General features: G+C 41.1%; 1 protein-coding gene across 1 annotated transcript in view; it reads left to right on the plus strand.

Moving 5' to 3' along the window:
• Positions 1 to 2,532: 2,532 nt before the first annotated feature.
• Positions 2,533 to 15,999, plus strand: part of galnt12 (UDP-N-acetyl-alpha-D-galactosamine:polypeptide N-acetylgalactosaminyltransferase 12) — a 46,452-nt gene continuing 32,985 nt past the window's right edge. Inside the window, exon 1 of the mRNA XM_052016743.1 lies at positions 2,533 to 3,095. Coding sequence (XP_051872703.1) covers positions 2,713 to 3,095 — 383 coding nt within the window. The 5' untranslated portion in view covers positions 2,533 to 2,712. The remainder of the gene's footprint in view (positions 3,096 to 15,999) is intronic.

Here is a 15,999-nt window from a genome sequence, read left to right on the forward strand (position 1 = left end):
GTTTGGACTCCTTGTCCCCTAGAGTGTCCAGTTTCTTCTAAATGACTTTTTCCATTTTGCAGTGCCATGAGCTAGGAACTCCTACGAGTCAGTGAAGATGCTAAATTGTTTTTGAAGGAGGCATTGCAAACACCCTTGAAGCATCTTCTCTGTCCTTCTAGAAATGGCTTGCTGTGACAGGACTTGGAGCAGATTGCTTCTTTTGAGAATATGATGTCAGCCATTTAGAAGACATAGGCCACCCACCAGAACAGATTTTTTTTTAAATATATTCAATTTTGAGATCTGGGCATCAGCAGAAAGGTCAGCATTATTGTCCATCCCAAAGAGCTATTGAGAGGATGGTGGTAAGCCACCTTCATTAACTGCTGCAGTCCAAATGTAGTTGTATTTGTACAACTGAGTGACTTTCCAGGCCACTTCAGAGGACATTTAAGAGTGAACCTCACAGGGTAGGTCTGGAGTCACATTCAAGCCAGACCAATAAGGATGGCAAATTTCCTCCTCTGAAGGATATTAGTAAACCAATCTGGTAGTTTTCCTGGTTACCATTACTAAAGCTAGTTGCTGTGGTGGTCTTTGAACTGGGTCTCCAGATTATTAAAATTATCAATTCAGATTTCTGGATTGCTCGTCTGTCAATTTAACCGATGCTCCGTTCCCATAATTATGACAATAATCAGAGCCCTAATGCTGGTGATGTTAGCTTTGGAGGAAACATCGATAATAGTTCACTTATGCTGTCAATAGATTTGGAGGTGTTTGCAGAGACAGGATTCATAGCAATTTTCTAAACCTTTGAGGTGCCTATTGTAAATTGTCCGTATCTCTAAAGCATACAACCAGGCAAGAATTACTATTACGTGGCAGACTATGATCTTGGTGCCAGGGGAGTTTTAGAATCATACAGCATGAAAACAGGCCCTTCAGCCCAACTCATCCACGCCAACCAAGTTGTTTAACTGAGATAGTCCCATTTGCCTGTGTTTGGCCGATTTCCCTCTAAACCCTTCCTATCCATGTACCTGTCTAAATGTTTTTTAAGCATTGTAATTGTACCCACCTCCACAGCTTCATCTGGCAGCTCATACCATATATCCACCACCCTGTGTGAAAAAGTTACTCCTCAGGTCCCTTTTAAAATCTTTCCCTTCTCACCTTAAACCCATGCCCTCTAGTTTAAGACTTCCCTACCCTGGAAAAGGAATCTGATCTTTCACTTTACCCATGCCCATCATGATTTTATGCACCTCTATAAGATCACCCCTCAGCCTCCTACGCTCCGGGGAAAAACTTCCCAGCCTATTCAGTCTCCCCTTATAACTCAAGCCCCCTCAGTCCTGGTAGCATTCTCATATTTTCTGTACCCTTTCCACCTTAATTACATCCTTCCTATAGCTGAGCAACCAGAATTGCACACAATATTCCAAATGTAGTCTCACTAGTGACTTGTACAGTTGTAACATGACATCCCAACTCTTGTGCTCAGTGCCCTGAAGGTTGAAAGCAAGTGGGCCAAACACGTTCTTTACCACCCTGTCCACCTGTGGCACCACCTTCAAGGAACTATGTACATGTATCCCTAGATATTTCTGTTCCACAACACTCCCCAGGGCTCTACCATTTGCCGTGCAAGTCCTGCCCTGGTTTAACTTACCAAAGTGCAACACCTTCCACTTGTCCCAGTTAAATTCTATCTGCCATTGTTGGCTCACTTCCCCAGTTGATCTAGATCCTGTTGTAATCTTAGATAATCCTCTTAACTGTCCACTATACCACCAATTTTTTTGTCATTTGCAAACTAAGCCAACTGCATCCTCATCCAAATTGTTACTATAGATGACAAACAACAGAGGACCCGGCACTGATCCCTGTGGCACACCACTGGTCACAGGCCTCCAATCTGAAAAACAACCTTCCAGTACCATGCACTGACTCCTTCCACCGAGCTAATTTTGTAACCAATGGGCTAGCTCACCCTTGGATCCCATGTGATCAAACCTTCCAGACCAGCCTACAGTGTGGGACCTTGTCAAAGGCCCTGCTAACGCCTATGTAGACAACGTCTATTGCCCCACCCTCCTCAATCCTTTGTCACCTCTTCAAAGAAACACAATCAAATTTTCCAAGAGTTGATGGACATGTGGGTGAGACTAGGTTACAGGAAAATAACTGGGGGAAATGGGACTCATGGGAATGCTCTGAGGGCCGGCATGGACTCAATGGGCCGAAAGGACTCCTTCCCTGTCACTGAGAAATATTAACTCCACTTCCCTGTGAAGATTCTTGTCGTCGAGCTGCAACTTGGTGGCCAGACTGAGAAAACAGGGCGATGTCGCAGCCTTTGCCTGACGCCGGTCTCGGCCGAGAGCGGTTCACGGCGCGCCGGCGGCGAACGCCGGTCACCGACCAGCGGCTGCCACCAGGTGCTCAAGCCGCGTCCGTCAAATTGCCGTCTCCCTGACGACGCTTCAACATTCGGCTGGCTTCCGTCTTTGGCCCCGCCCGCTCCTGTCTCCGGGTGACGTCGGCGGCCGCAGTTCCGGGGTTGGTTGGCAGAGTTCGCGGCGGGACATGCGAGCGTGGTCGTTGTGACCCGGGGGGGCGGAGGTGGAGGTGGCTCGGTGACCGCAGGCCTGCTGCACCCCGACCCACCCCCCCGCCCCGGCGTGTGGCTCCAGAGCTCGGGGTCGGTGGCCGCTGCAGAGGACGATGGTGCTGGGCCGGCGGCGGCGCGCCAAGTCGTTCCTGCTGATCTTCTTCGGAATGATCGTCGTGGGCTTCGTGATCCTGAGCCGGAGCGGGCGGGAGGACGAGAAGGAGCGGGGAGCGGAGCGGCAAGTCCCCGCTGCGGCGGCGGCAGGAGGCGGCGGTGGCTACACCGACGCCGAGTACGAGCAGCTGAGGCGACCCGTTGACGAGAAGCCGCCGCTGGACGTGAACGCTTTGGGGGAGCTGGGCAAAGCGGTTCGCCTGGAGCTGCAGGGCGAAGAGAAGAAGAAGGAGGATGAGGCGATCAACAAACATCAGATCAACATATATGTGAGCGACAGGATCTCTCTGCGCCGCCGGCTGCCCGAGAGGTGGAACCCGCTGTGAGTAAGGAGCGGCCGGGGCTCTCATCTCCACCGGCCTTCCCAACAACTGGAGCCCACGGCTCCTCTCCCCATCATCCCTGAAGCCCACGGCTCCCCGCCCATCACACCTGCAAACCCTTAATCCCCCCCCCCTAAAAAAAAGGCTGGCAAGGAATCGATGGGCCAAATGGCCGCCTATGTTGTGACCATTTTATGCTTTGTACATTCTCGGCAACCCTCTCTGTGTTTGTATGCAAAACATTTGTGATTGTTTTGCAATTATGTTTGTCATTGAGAAATAAGTTTTATATGTCTTTGATACTAACTGAGTGGTGGTGAAGTTGGGAAAGAGAGTTTCCTGACTATTTAGAGTCTTAAAGCTTATCATTTTTTTAATTCAACGTTGTTATTTCACTAGTATATGTAGTGGAAAATTAAATTGCCTTTCAGCACTCTAATCAAATTATCTTTGCAAGGGTAAGCATAATTTGCAGTAAAACCTGGTGCATTTGTAATGCAGGTCTATATTGCAAAAACTGGTCATGGTATGTCAGTTGCTATGGTACTCTGATGCAGCCTCTTGCCAGGTTAGGATGACTTGCTTTCAATAGTGTTCTGTGATGAACAGACAAATGAGGATTAGGAGAAGGTCACTTGGACCCTCAAGCCTGCTCCAACGTTTATTAAGACTATGGCTGATCCAATTTTAATCTTAATTCCACATTCTTGTCTATGTGCAGAAATCTTTCACTTTGCTTAACAAGTGTCTACTTACCTCTCTAATAATCAAGAAGTTTACTTGCAATGTCCTTTGAGGAAGAGGGTTTCAAAGACACATGGTCCTCTGAGGAAAAGAAATTGCCTCATCACTTTAAATTGGTGACCATTTTTTTAAATTGTGATGCATTCTAGATTCTCCCTCAAGAGGAAACGTCCTCTCACTGCTAACCCTGTCAAGACCATTCAAGATCTTAAATTCCAGAGAGGTGACTGCTCACTCTTCTGAATTTATGTGGAGACAAGCCTAGCTTGTGCATCTTATTTTGAACCAGCCTGCCCATTCCAGGTGTAGGTCCTCGTTGATCTTTTCTGAACTGCATTAACATGCTCTTTAGATAATGAGGCCAATATTGTACTTGGTACTGCAGATAAGGTCTTGCCGATACTCATTGAACATGAAGCATGACCTTTCCACTTAAGCATTCACTTCCCTCACAATAAAATATAGCTTCCCAAGTTACTTACTGTTTCTGCATACTAGTCATTAGTGAGTCGTGCACTAATACACCAGATGCTCTGCAATCTCTCACCATTTAGATAATGTACCTTCCTGTCAAAATGAACAACTTAATTTTTCTGCATTATCCTTCATTTACCAGATCTTTTCCAATTCACATCATGTCTCTACATTGTTTGGAAGGCTCCATGTTCCCCTTTCACAATTTACTTTCCTCTCATCTTTTATATCTTTATCTGTCTGATATAAGTGTTTAAAAAAAAATTGGGACTCCTGTATTGATCTCTGTAGTACATCACTTGCTGCATCTTGTTAACTGGAAAATGACCTATTTGATCAAATTTCCTTCCAACACAAGTCTTTTTCAACCCATTGAGTCTGTGCTGGCTCACAGGGCAACCTCATTCTCCCAATAATGTTCCCTGTAACCTATTCTTCCCATTTTCCCATCAATTCCCCCTGAATGCCACCACTCATCTACACATGAAGGGCAATTGGCAGTGGCCAATTAACCTTCCAACCTGCATGTCATTGGGATGTGGGAGGAAAGCGGAGTATCTGGGGGGGGAAAACCGTGCAGTCAGAAGGAGAACATCCAAACTTCACATAGCACTGGTGGTCAGGATTGACCCTGAATTTCTGGAGTTGTGAGGCAGCATCTCTACTAGCTTTGCCGCCTTTTTCTGTAGGGATTTGTAGACACTGCCATAGGTGGAGCAGGTGATATTGATCAAGTGGATGCGTTGTCAGGAAATTTGGGATCAATTAGCCAGCTTTCCAGGACCTTCAAAACACATTTAAAAAGAAAATGTAAGAAAGTAAAGGAAGGGCTTGCAAAGATATTGGGAAGTAAAATCAAAGCAAATACAAAATATTTAACGTATATAAAAGAAGAAAACCATGGGGCTTATTAAGGACTACAAGGGAGACCAGTGCAGAAGGAGAGAAGATGGCAGTGTTTTTATTGGCAGAACTAGAAAAAAATAGCTTGGGGGAAACATTGGATAGACTAGAATTGTTTTCTTTGGCACAGAAGAAGCAGAAGGGGGACTTGGTTAAGGTGTTTTAATTGATTGGCTTGTTTAGAGTAAATAAGAAAGATCTATTTCCCTTTACTGAAGAATGGAAAGGCAAGCAGCATTGATTTAAAGTAATTGGTAGAAGGATTCCAGTGGCAATCAGGAAAATTTGTTGAATCCCAAGGGTGGCAATGTTCGAAACTTGAGTGATAGAGATGAAACATTTTACCACGTTTTAGAAACATTTTGGAAGAACTGTAACCTGCAAGGTTACGGTATTGGTTTATTATTGTCTTGCATACCAGTCGTACAGGTCAATTCATTGCACAGTGCAGTTACATTGAGTCAGTACAGAGTGCATTGATGTAGTACAGGTAAAAACAATAACAATACAAAGTGTCACAGCTACAGAGAAAGTGCAGTGCAATAAGGTGCAAGGTCACAACAAGGTAGATGGTGAGGTCATAGTCCATCTCATTGTATAAGGGAACCGTTCAATAGTCTTATCACAGTGGGGTAGAAGCTGTCCTTAAGTCTGGTGGTACGTGCCCTCAGACTCCTGTATCTGTATCTTCTACCCAATGGAAGAAGAGAGAATGACCCAGGTGGGTGTGGTCTTTGATTATGCTGGCTGCTTCACCAAGACAACAAGAGGTAAAGACAGAGTCCAAGGAGGGGAGGCTGGTGTCCGTGATGTGCTGGGCCTTGTCCATAACTCTCTGCAGTTTCTTGCGGTCCTGGGCAGAGCAGTTGCTGTGCCAATCAGTGATACATCCAGATAGGATGCTTTCTGTGGTGCATTGGTAAAAGTTGGTGAGAGTCAAAGGGGACAAACCAAACTTCTTTAGCCTCCTGAGGAAGTAGAGGTGCTGGTGAGCTTTCTTGGCCATGGCATCTGTGTGATTTGACCAGGACAGGCTGTTGGTGATGTTTACTCCCAGGAACTTGAAGTTCTCAACCTCAGCACCATTGATGTAGACAGGTGCGTGTACACCGCCTCCTTTCCTTAAGTCAATGACCAGCTCTTTTGTTTTGTTGACATTGAGGGAAAGATTATTGTCATGACACCATTCCACTAAGCTCTCTATCTCCTTCCTATACTCCGACTCATCGCTCTTTGAGATACGGCTTACAACAATGGTATCATCTGCAAACTTGCAGATGAGTTAGAGCAGAATCTGGCCACACAGTCATGAGTGTATAGGGAGTAGAGTAGAGGGCTGAGGATGCAGCCTTGTGGGGCACCAGTGTTGAGAATAATTGTGCCGAAGGTATTGCTGCCGATCCTCACTGATTGCGGTCTGTTGGTTAGAAAGTCAAGGATCCAGTTACAGAGGGAGGTGTTGAGTCCTAGGTCTCAGAGTTTGGTGACATGCTTGTTTGGGATTATTGTATTGAAGGCAGAGCTGAAGTCAATAAACAATAGTCTAATGAAGGTGAAATTAGGGTGCATAGCCCTTTTTTGGCTTGCACAGGCATGGTGGCCATATGGCCTTCTCTGTCATAGAATTTCTGATTCTGTTTATGATTCAATAGAATAGATCGATTGATTATAACCTTCCAAAAAATCTTTAGTTTTTGGAGTGGTACCAAGAAATTGGAAAATTGTTAATGTAATGCCCTTACTAAATAATAAAGTGGATGGAAAGAAATGTGTAAGTAGGCTTGTAAGCCTTGTCTTTATTAGAAACAATATTAGATTCAGTTACTAAGGAGGTAAAGGCAGAACGTTTGGGAAGTTATAATCTGATCAAATTGAGTTACATGGCTTCATGAATGGGAAAACAAATTTGTGTGACAAATGTATTAGTTGTTTGAGGAAGTATCAGCCAGAATGGATAGAGGGGAACAGCAAATGTAATGAATTTGGATCTTTCAAAATATGTTCAGGGTGCACGGAAAAGAGTGTAATTTTCAGGTTGGAAACTTTGGGATGTTGCACAGGTCAGTGCTTGGACTGTAGCTGTTTACAATATTTAGTGATTGGGAGGAAGGATGCAAATGTATTGTCAAGTTTGTGAATGGGTGTGTGGAAGGCAAACTGTGAGGAAGAAACAGTTTACAGAGATATCACTGAAGTAATTTGGGGGAATAAAAGTTGGCAAGCAGAATATAATGTCAAGTTTTTTTACTTTGGAGGGAAGAATGATAAAGCAAATTATTATTTAAACAGATAATGACTGCAGAAAGCTGTGGCACAAGGGGTATTGAGGGTTCTTGTTCCTGAAATGCAGGAAGCGAGTATACAGGTACAGCAGGTAACAGGAAATGCTGGCTTTTATTTCAGGTGGATTGTTTTAAATTTTCCTTCATCTACGTGTTCTCTTTCCCTCCCTCTCTCCACAAAATTGAATTTCCAAAGTTACAAAAGAACAACGTTCTGTCCATAGCTGAAATAAGAAGCAGAGGAGCCCATTTGGCCCCTTGGGCCAAAGTATTACAGCAACTTTACTCAGCACCAGGGAGACCACAACTATAGCACTGTGTATAGTTTTGGTTGTCTTATTTTAGAAAAGATGAATTATCTTTGGAGGGAGTTTAGTGTCACGAACCAGCAACAAAAGAAACACACTGAGCATGATTCAGTGTTAAAAACTATTTTATTAATCACTACTTATGATAATACGTAAAATAAAAGTAAAAATGTTAGTATGTTAGAATTCAAAAAATGTTAAACCTCCAACTTTAACCCCAAAAACGAAACTCTTCGTGTGTGTGTGTGTGTGTGTGTGTGTGTGTGTGTGTGTGTGTGTGTGTGTGTGGCAAAGTCCCAAACTCCAAGTTCCGGAATGGTTCTTAAAGTTCAGTTCCGCAAGCCATAAGGTGAAACATGAGCAAGGGCTTCTTCAACAACCACCGTTGTCTGAAGATAAGACGTAGATGTAGAGAACATAGAGAGAGTACATATGAAATCCAAATGTTCCACGATGGAACCCAAACGACACTCCAGTGTTTACTCGGTAGTGACTTCCTCCCCCCGAAAAGCATCCGAATCGTGGTCGTCCACACATAAATACCTGTTTCCTTCTACAGGTCAGCAACAAAGTGAACTCCACCGGATTACTTCCAACTTCCATACATGGATTTCAGTAGCAAACACAGTTATTGTTTCTCATCTATCGGTAGAGAAAACAAGCAGGCTGGTGTCTCTCTCCCTTCTCTCTCTCTATCTCCTTCTTCTTCTTCTAACTTCTTCAACAACGTCATTACGTCCTTTATCTTCTATTGACATAAGCACGCCCCACACACACATACACACACACTCTCTATCTTAAAGGGACTTTCACTGAGTCCGTAACATTAGAGAAAGTTCACAAGGATGATCCTCTATATGGAGGGATTGATTTATGAGGACAGATTGACCAGACACCCTGTCTGTTCATTGGAAGTTGGAAGAATGAGAGGCAATCTTATTGAGACATATAAGAATTTTGGGGGTCTTGACAGGGAAAATGCTGGGATAATTTCTGATCATTTCTAACCATTTCTGATTCTCATTGGAGAGTCCAGGGCCAATATAAGGAGACACAGATTTCAGACTTGGATGAAGATGAATTTCTTCTCTGAGGGTTGCAAGTCTTTGGAATTCCTTGCCCCAGAAAGCAATGGAGATTAAATCTTTGAATATATTCAAAGCTGAGAAAGATTTCTGATCAATAGGGGAAACAAGGGTTATGGAAATAGAGCAGGAAAGTAAACTTTAGGAAAGTTGGATTAGTCATCTTACAGAATGACAGAGTAGGCCTAAGGGGCCATTGGCCCATTCCTGTTCTTATTTCTTATGGTCTGACTCGTTGGCAATGGACAGGATGTTGTTCTTCTGCAACTTTGGAAATTCAGTTTTGTGGGAAGGGAGTGGGAAAAAGAATATATAGATGAGGGAAAGTTTAAAACAATCAACTGGTAACATCTTCCAAGACCGTAATCAGATTTCACCATAAAGATGTTACTAAACCTGCCCTGTCTTTGCTCTTCTGAAATGGTTTGTATTTACTCTGTTTCATTGCTTAATGACAATTGTACAGATCAAGGGCAATACTAATTTTAGTGCCTGAAAGTTGTAAGCTGCTACTGACAGGTGGAATACATTGAGTAATGTATCATAATTCTATACCAGGAGTTCAGTATTCTTCATGGACATCTCATCCACGATGTGATTGTTCTTTAAGCGCACTGAATTGGTTCTTTGTCTTCTTGCCTGACCTGAGATAGAGGAGAGCATGTAAATCGTGATTCAGACTGAGCTGATGGTGAAGCTTCCTGGTGAATTTTGGTGTTGAATAAAACATTTCTTGAGGGAGTCAGTGAGAGATGGGGAGAGACGGTTGCTGCATAGTAAGGAACTAAACTGCATACACATTGTCAAAGTTAGTGTGATATTTGACTCGTGTGTTGTTCATCTGGATAGGAAAACTATATCTTGGCTTCAAAATTATCAATCTCAAATTAATACACCTACCTTGTATGTGGGGTTTTATTCTAGCTTTGAAATTGGCAAAAGTTAATTGCAAATGCCAGCTGTGAGAGTGCACTCCCCCTTAATGTCTGAAGATATTGATCAGGAATGTTAACATTGACAAAATTTATAACTGAGCTATTAAAGCCAGGTGCAGTATTTCAGGTTTTCTAATGCTGCAATTGTGGCATTCTCTGTATGTGGCCAACTCACTGGATATCTTTCACAGATATATTTTACTAGGGAAAAGCTGGACATGTGACTTGAAAGGACCACTGCTAGACCAAGGGAATTGAATTTAGCAATGAACCAGTGACAATAGTGTAATATTAACATACATTACAAGAAATTTCAAATTTCCAGCATCTTCAGTTTTTTGATTGGCAAGAAACATTGTTGACCTAATGGTTCTTTAGTTCAAAGTAGTTGAGTTCAGCAAACTTACAGTTTGGGCTCAGTCAATAACGTACATTTCTCTTAAATTATGAAATTATGCCCAAAGCTCCATCTTCTCAGCAGTCCTTCAGATTGAGAATGATATATTTCCACTCTGATCATATGGGTTCTTGGGTGGCTGAGGCCATTGTGGGAACTGCAGACTTCACGAATGGGGCAGATGGTTTGGGTGGGTGTTTAGTTTAAGTGGTCTGCTTCTTCTGCTGCTTACGCAGGTGCCCTGTTGCAGGCCCTTGAGGTTCTTAATATCATCCTGAATGCTACTTCTCTACTTTGTAAATGAGACATTCCCAGAATTACTGGGAAAGAACCAAGGAGAGGGCTAGTTTTTACAAAGCCAGATTTGGCAAGATGGGCTGAATGGCTTCCTTGTATAGTATGTTTTTCTTGTTTTGCTCTCTGTATGACTGGAACAGCCTGGAAAGCCAAGTGTTCACATTACTTGTAATCATTCAGTGACTCCAGCTGGAAAATACAGCATGTGGATTTTATGGCCAGTAGTAAACAAAGCACTGTCCAGAGGAAGACTTATTCACATTTTGCAAATATGAACAGCTGCAAGGAGAATTTGTTTTATCTAACACTTAGGTTCCAGCTTATCACATCATAAGTGTTTAGCATTTGTGTACGTAATCTACCTTGTAGAGCACCTTTCAAGGTCCAGGAAACTGTTAGCTATAGTGCCTATTAATAAACGTTACATGTAATCCTGCTCAACAGTAATACCATGTAGTTGGTACAGATTGTATTACTGATAGTGTAGCCGTAAGTATTGATAATAGGAACAGATACAAGATTAAGTTAAATATCATGGATGGTAATATGGAAAGAGTGGTTATTCTGTGAAATTTGATAGTCATTAATTGAAAGCAGATTCAATGAATAAAGGGATTTCTACATATGAAACATCTATATGAGGAACTGAGTTCCAAGTGAGAAGTTTACAGGTCAGGAAAGTGGAATATTAATGCTATTTTTGTGTTCAATAAGTATTATGGTTTACTAGTAGTGGTTGAAGTGAAAAGACTTTCAAGCTATTTGAGCTGTTGTAGTCTTTTAGATGATTACTCGATTGAAAACAAACTATTCCCTACCTAAAATATCCTCTTTATTTGACACAGCAGTCCTTTAGTGTCAAGGACTCTGAAAGTAGCAGATGCATTCATTGCATGCATCATCTGTAATTTTATCATTTAGTTAATTTTTTGCTTAGTTTAGAACCATTTGACTACCCCTGTTTTTATGAAAGCCACAAAACCTGTTGTCTTTTAGAGGATGGTAGTCATAACATTGTCTACTGAAGTGCAAGATTAGTATAACTGTTCTGCACAGCAAACTGCATGGGTGACTTATCTGGTAAGTTTCTTGTGGACTTGTATTCGGTCCAGAAATTGATATAAAGATATAACAGTATATCATACTAGGAAATGGTAAATGTAGGAAATCTTCAGGAAAAGAAAATTTTGGAACTAAATGGTGATTGTCGGTAGCGAATGTTTTAAGTATGCTCACACTTTGCAGTAGGATAAATAAGACACAAATTGATCCCTTTATTTGAATTGAACTAACCCACTGGGGAAGAAAAGAGATGCGATTGAAAACTGAAACGAGTTAACCATTCTTGAAAGAAATAAAATGCAGTTTATTTTTTTTAAAAATCTGACCTGGTAATAAATAAGATCAAAGTTCATCAGTATTTATATATAGACACTGGAGGGCAGTAGTACTCTTTTTAACTCCAGTGCAGTCACTTTAGTTACAGATAAATAACTAAGCACTGTATTTTAAAAAAAATCCTCTCAGTAATAACAATTACCTGAATAAAGGTCCTATATAGATCTAGTATCAGATTTGCATATGCATTACCCTGGATTTTAAAAAAAAATCACTTGAGTTCTACAACCTCCCATGGCTTCTTAAACATTTTGCAGTGGTGCCTACTGTAAGTACTGGGAGTTTTTTTTTCTAGTGGTTAAGCAAGCATGCAAAGTTCCATTTATTGAAGATTAATAATGTAAAATTGCAAGGTCAAGAATTCAGACTAGGGTGCGGGGGCATTGGGTGGGAAAACAGAAAACCAATTTTGCAAATAAGAGCCTGCTTACATTAAATATGCTCAAACTGCTGGGTGCATCCACATGCATGAGATTCACCTTTGGTCAGCAGGTACTTTGTTCTTTTTGTCCTTGGTAATGAGTCTTAAGATAATTACTTCATCCTCTTTACAAGGTGAGTAATGCTTTTTACAAGATATTTTACAGGCAGGTACTAATGATAATGCTTCACTTAAAAAGTTTGTTGAGTCGAGGTGGCTGTATTTCCCAAGGAGCTGTATTAATCTATATGGTCTCTTTTTAAAGAGTATGACAGAGTTTTCCTCTGGAAAGCTGAACAGGGCTTTGTAGGGTAGTTAAAAGTCACTGTTGGCATTGTTAAATGATCATAATCTGTCACAAATATGTAGAAGTGATACACAACAGCCTTCTTGCAAGATCTTTCAAAGAGCCTGCCAAATTGATCCTTTTTAGCTCTGATTATATGAAAATGGGAAATGTACAATTCTATTAAGTCACAAGCGTATGACTTTCCTTCAGTTTCATAGCAACATATGTGCCAGTACTGCTCAGGGACTGACATACATGCTGCAGGATTTGCAGCTTGCAATAGAAGAATATTTGGTTTAATTCTGCTTAGAAGAAAAGCCATTGTAATATTAGCTGAAAGTCAGGAAAAGATTATTGAAAACAATTCAAACTTTGAAGGCCAAATAGTCAATTAGCTGGGTAATTAATCTTTTTGGCTTCATAGGGATGGGGCTGGATATTTTGGTAGGAAACAGTTTGACAAAAAAATTTGGCAGTGTCTGGACTCCCCCCAACCCCCAGAGTTAAAATAGCCTATTGCAATGAAGAAGCATTTAGGCAGACACGTGAACAGGCTGGGAATAGAGGGATATGGACCTTGCACAGCTGGGATTAATTTAGGTAGGCATCATAGTTGGTGCAGACATTGTTGGCAGAAGGGCCTGTTCTTGTGCTGTACTGTTCTATGCTGCTTCAAATTATAATCTGAAAATCTTGTGAAAACTTGACTTGTAGCCCAACTTTGAAATATGTGTTCATTGTCCAAAGATGAAAGAGCTTTGTTGCTGATTGTGAGGGTAGTTGTAGGAATGGAATGCAAGAAGTTGTGTTTGGAAGTATGTGAAGTATGATATCCATAGTTCCTTGGGCCTTGTAATATTGGAATATGAATCTGGTTGGAGTTGGCAGGATTTACAGCTTGTGATGAAAGGATGATCTTGGGCCATGTCACTGAGGAGGGAAATGGTAGGTATCCTGATGGATGGGAATGGTTGTGGGAAAAAGTGGCATTGAAAAAGGTAATAGTTACCTCAAGTAGTTTCTGCTTTGGACATCTTAAACACAATGTTTTTCACAGTATCAGCAATTATTTCCTTACTAAACATCAAGATCACTACTTTGAAGAAAAAATCATAGTTTTAAATAAAAATGCCAGTTGTGTAACTATATGTCTGGTAATGGAGAATTGCCAAGGAATAGTCAAACAAAGCTCTACAAAAATAAAAAAAGAAACTGCAGATTACTGAAATTTGAAATAAAAACAGAAAATGATGGAAACACTTAGCAGGTCAGGCAGCATCTGTGGAGTAAGAAATCAGGGTTGACATTTGACCATTAATCAGATCTTTGAACTGAAACGTTAACTCTTTCTTTTTCTACAGATGCTGTCTAACCTGCTGAGTGGTTCCAGCACTTTCTGTTTTTAATACAATTAATTTGTTGAATTGAAGTGAACTGTTTGCCTGTTCTCTTCAGGTAGCAGAATAAGGGCTGTATCAAACTGAAAAGTTTTGGCTGTGTCTTCATGCATCTTTAACGACTGCAATGTGAGGTTAACTAGGAAGTGAAAGGAACTGGACTGGTAGTGTAAGTCTGGGAGCACTAAATGCACTTCTGATTAGAGTGAAATTTCTTGAGTGGGGGAGGGGTTGCGTGCGGTGAGGTTGTGGTCTTGGCCCATTTTGGTTTAGCTTGCTTAGGAGTGTAAATTCAGTGTTGTGCTTAACCTGGTCTGTTAAATTTTCAAGCGTCTTTTCAATCTTTAAACCTGGTTTACCTTAGTTTAAAATTTTCAAGAATAGAAATTTCCACCCTTGGTGATCTCGGTATCTGCAACTTTTACTTTTTAAGTAAAAGAATCCTTAGGCTATAAATTGCAAATCAGGTTAAGGAAGTAATAATAAATTCAGTGAAGCAAGTTGCACTTGATATGGAATGTATAAATTTACATCCCTTTGATACAAACCTAAATGCATCAACTCAAAACTTAATTGAGGCTTTGATTTTTTTTTGCAGCCAAAATGCTTGTGCTTCATGCAATTCGTTTTAGTTCAAAACACTCACTTCACAATGGCAATTTCCCATTACCATAAGATATAGGAGCAGAATTAGGTCATTCAGCCTATTGAGTCTGCTCTGCCATTCAATCGTGGATGTTTTTTTTCAACCTCATTGTCCTGATTTCTCCTCATAACCCTTAAACCCCTTACCCCACCCCTCTGTGGCAATGAATTCCACAGATAAGAAATCCTTCCTTATCTTAGTAGATGCAGAAAGTGACAGAAGTGTCACTATATAAATGCACTATGTCTTTTGATGCTGGGGAGCAGCCTTTGTAATAGGACCCCAGCAGTAAAGAATTAAAAGCTATGTTCTTGGATATTAAAACCATTAAATATGTATTAAGCATTTAAGCTGGTGTGCTTGACAGCATGTTCAGTGAATGAAAGGTGGGGGGTTGGTGTTGGGAAAGAGGAGGAAATGGCAAGGCAAATCTTGTGTGGCGGATTTGATTTTTATAAGTCTACACAGGAGGTTTTGCTGTAGACAGGAAGACTACCTGCCATAATGACAGCTGAAAGAACCCCATGTGATGCAAGGACGTTAACTGGTAAGTTTGAGTCTTGTGACACAAAAAAGTATGGTGTTAGGATCCATGCACTCAGTAACTGTTGCTTGCTGGAGATAGACCATCTGCAAGATTTTTAAAATATTAGCTAATCTTCTATGATACTGTTTTAGGTATTTTGCAAGACACATGGATCTGTAATTAAGGTGTTGTGCCGTGAAAATTACAGTAACATATTGTGACTAAATAACATTTATTTTTAATTGCATTATACGTAGTGATTTGGTGGTTGAATCCCACAATGCCATTTTTCCATGAAAACTAAATAAAAAAGTTTGGATTTCTTTTGTGTATGTTTTCCTGACACAGTTTTATTGTGCTTTTTCTTTAACCCTACATTAGTCTTCTTGCTCACATTCAAGATGTCAAGCATAATATCTGCCCTATTTTTGTTCTGATTGGCAAGTGTAAGTTCAGAAAGCATAATCTTAAAAAAAATAAGAGCAAGAACACTTTATTATGAAACAAAAGATGGCAGAAGTTTGTCACTTTATTCCACAAGCTGCAGTCGATGCTGGGTCAGTTGTTAATTTGAAATTTGAAATTGATCAGTTTGAGAGGATACAGCCAAAGCTGAGTAAATGGAGTGAGATTGCAAATTGGCCTCATTCCTGTTGAATTTTGTGTGAGGCTCAAGGTACTGATTGCCTTGCCTTGGTCTCTGTTACTATGTTAGCAGTGTGTAGATTTTCAGAGTTATGCTTGTGTGTGGTGGTGGGGAGGCTTAGAGGGGAGAATTACACTTAGAACATAGAACAATTA

Source organism: Pristis pectinata, chromosome 5, assembly GCF_009764475.1.
Source record: "Pristis pectinata isolate sPriPec2 chromosome 5, sPriPec2.1.pri, whole genome shotgun sequence".
Taxonomy (NCBI): Eukaryota; Metazoa; Chordata; class Chondrichthyes; order Rhinopristiformes; family Pristidae; genus Pristis; species Pristis pectinata.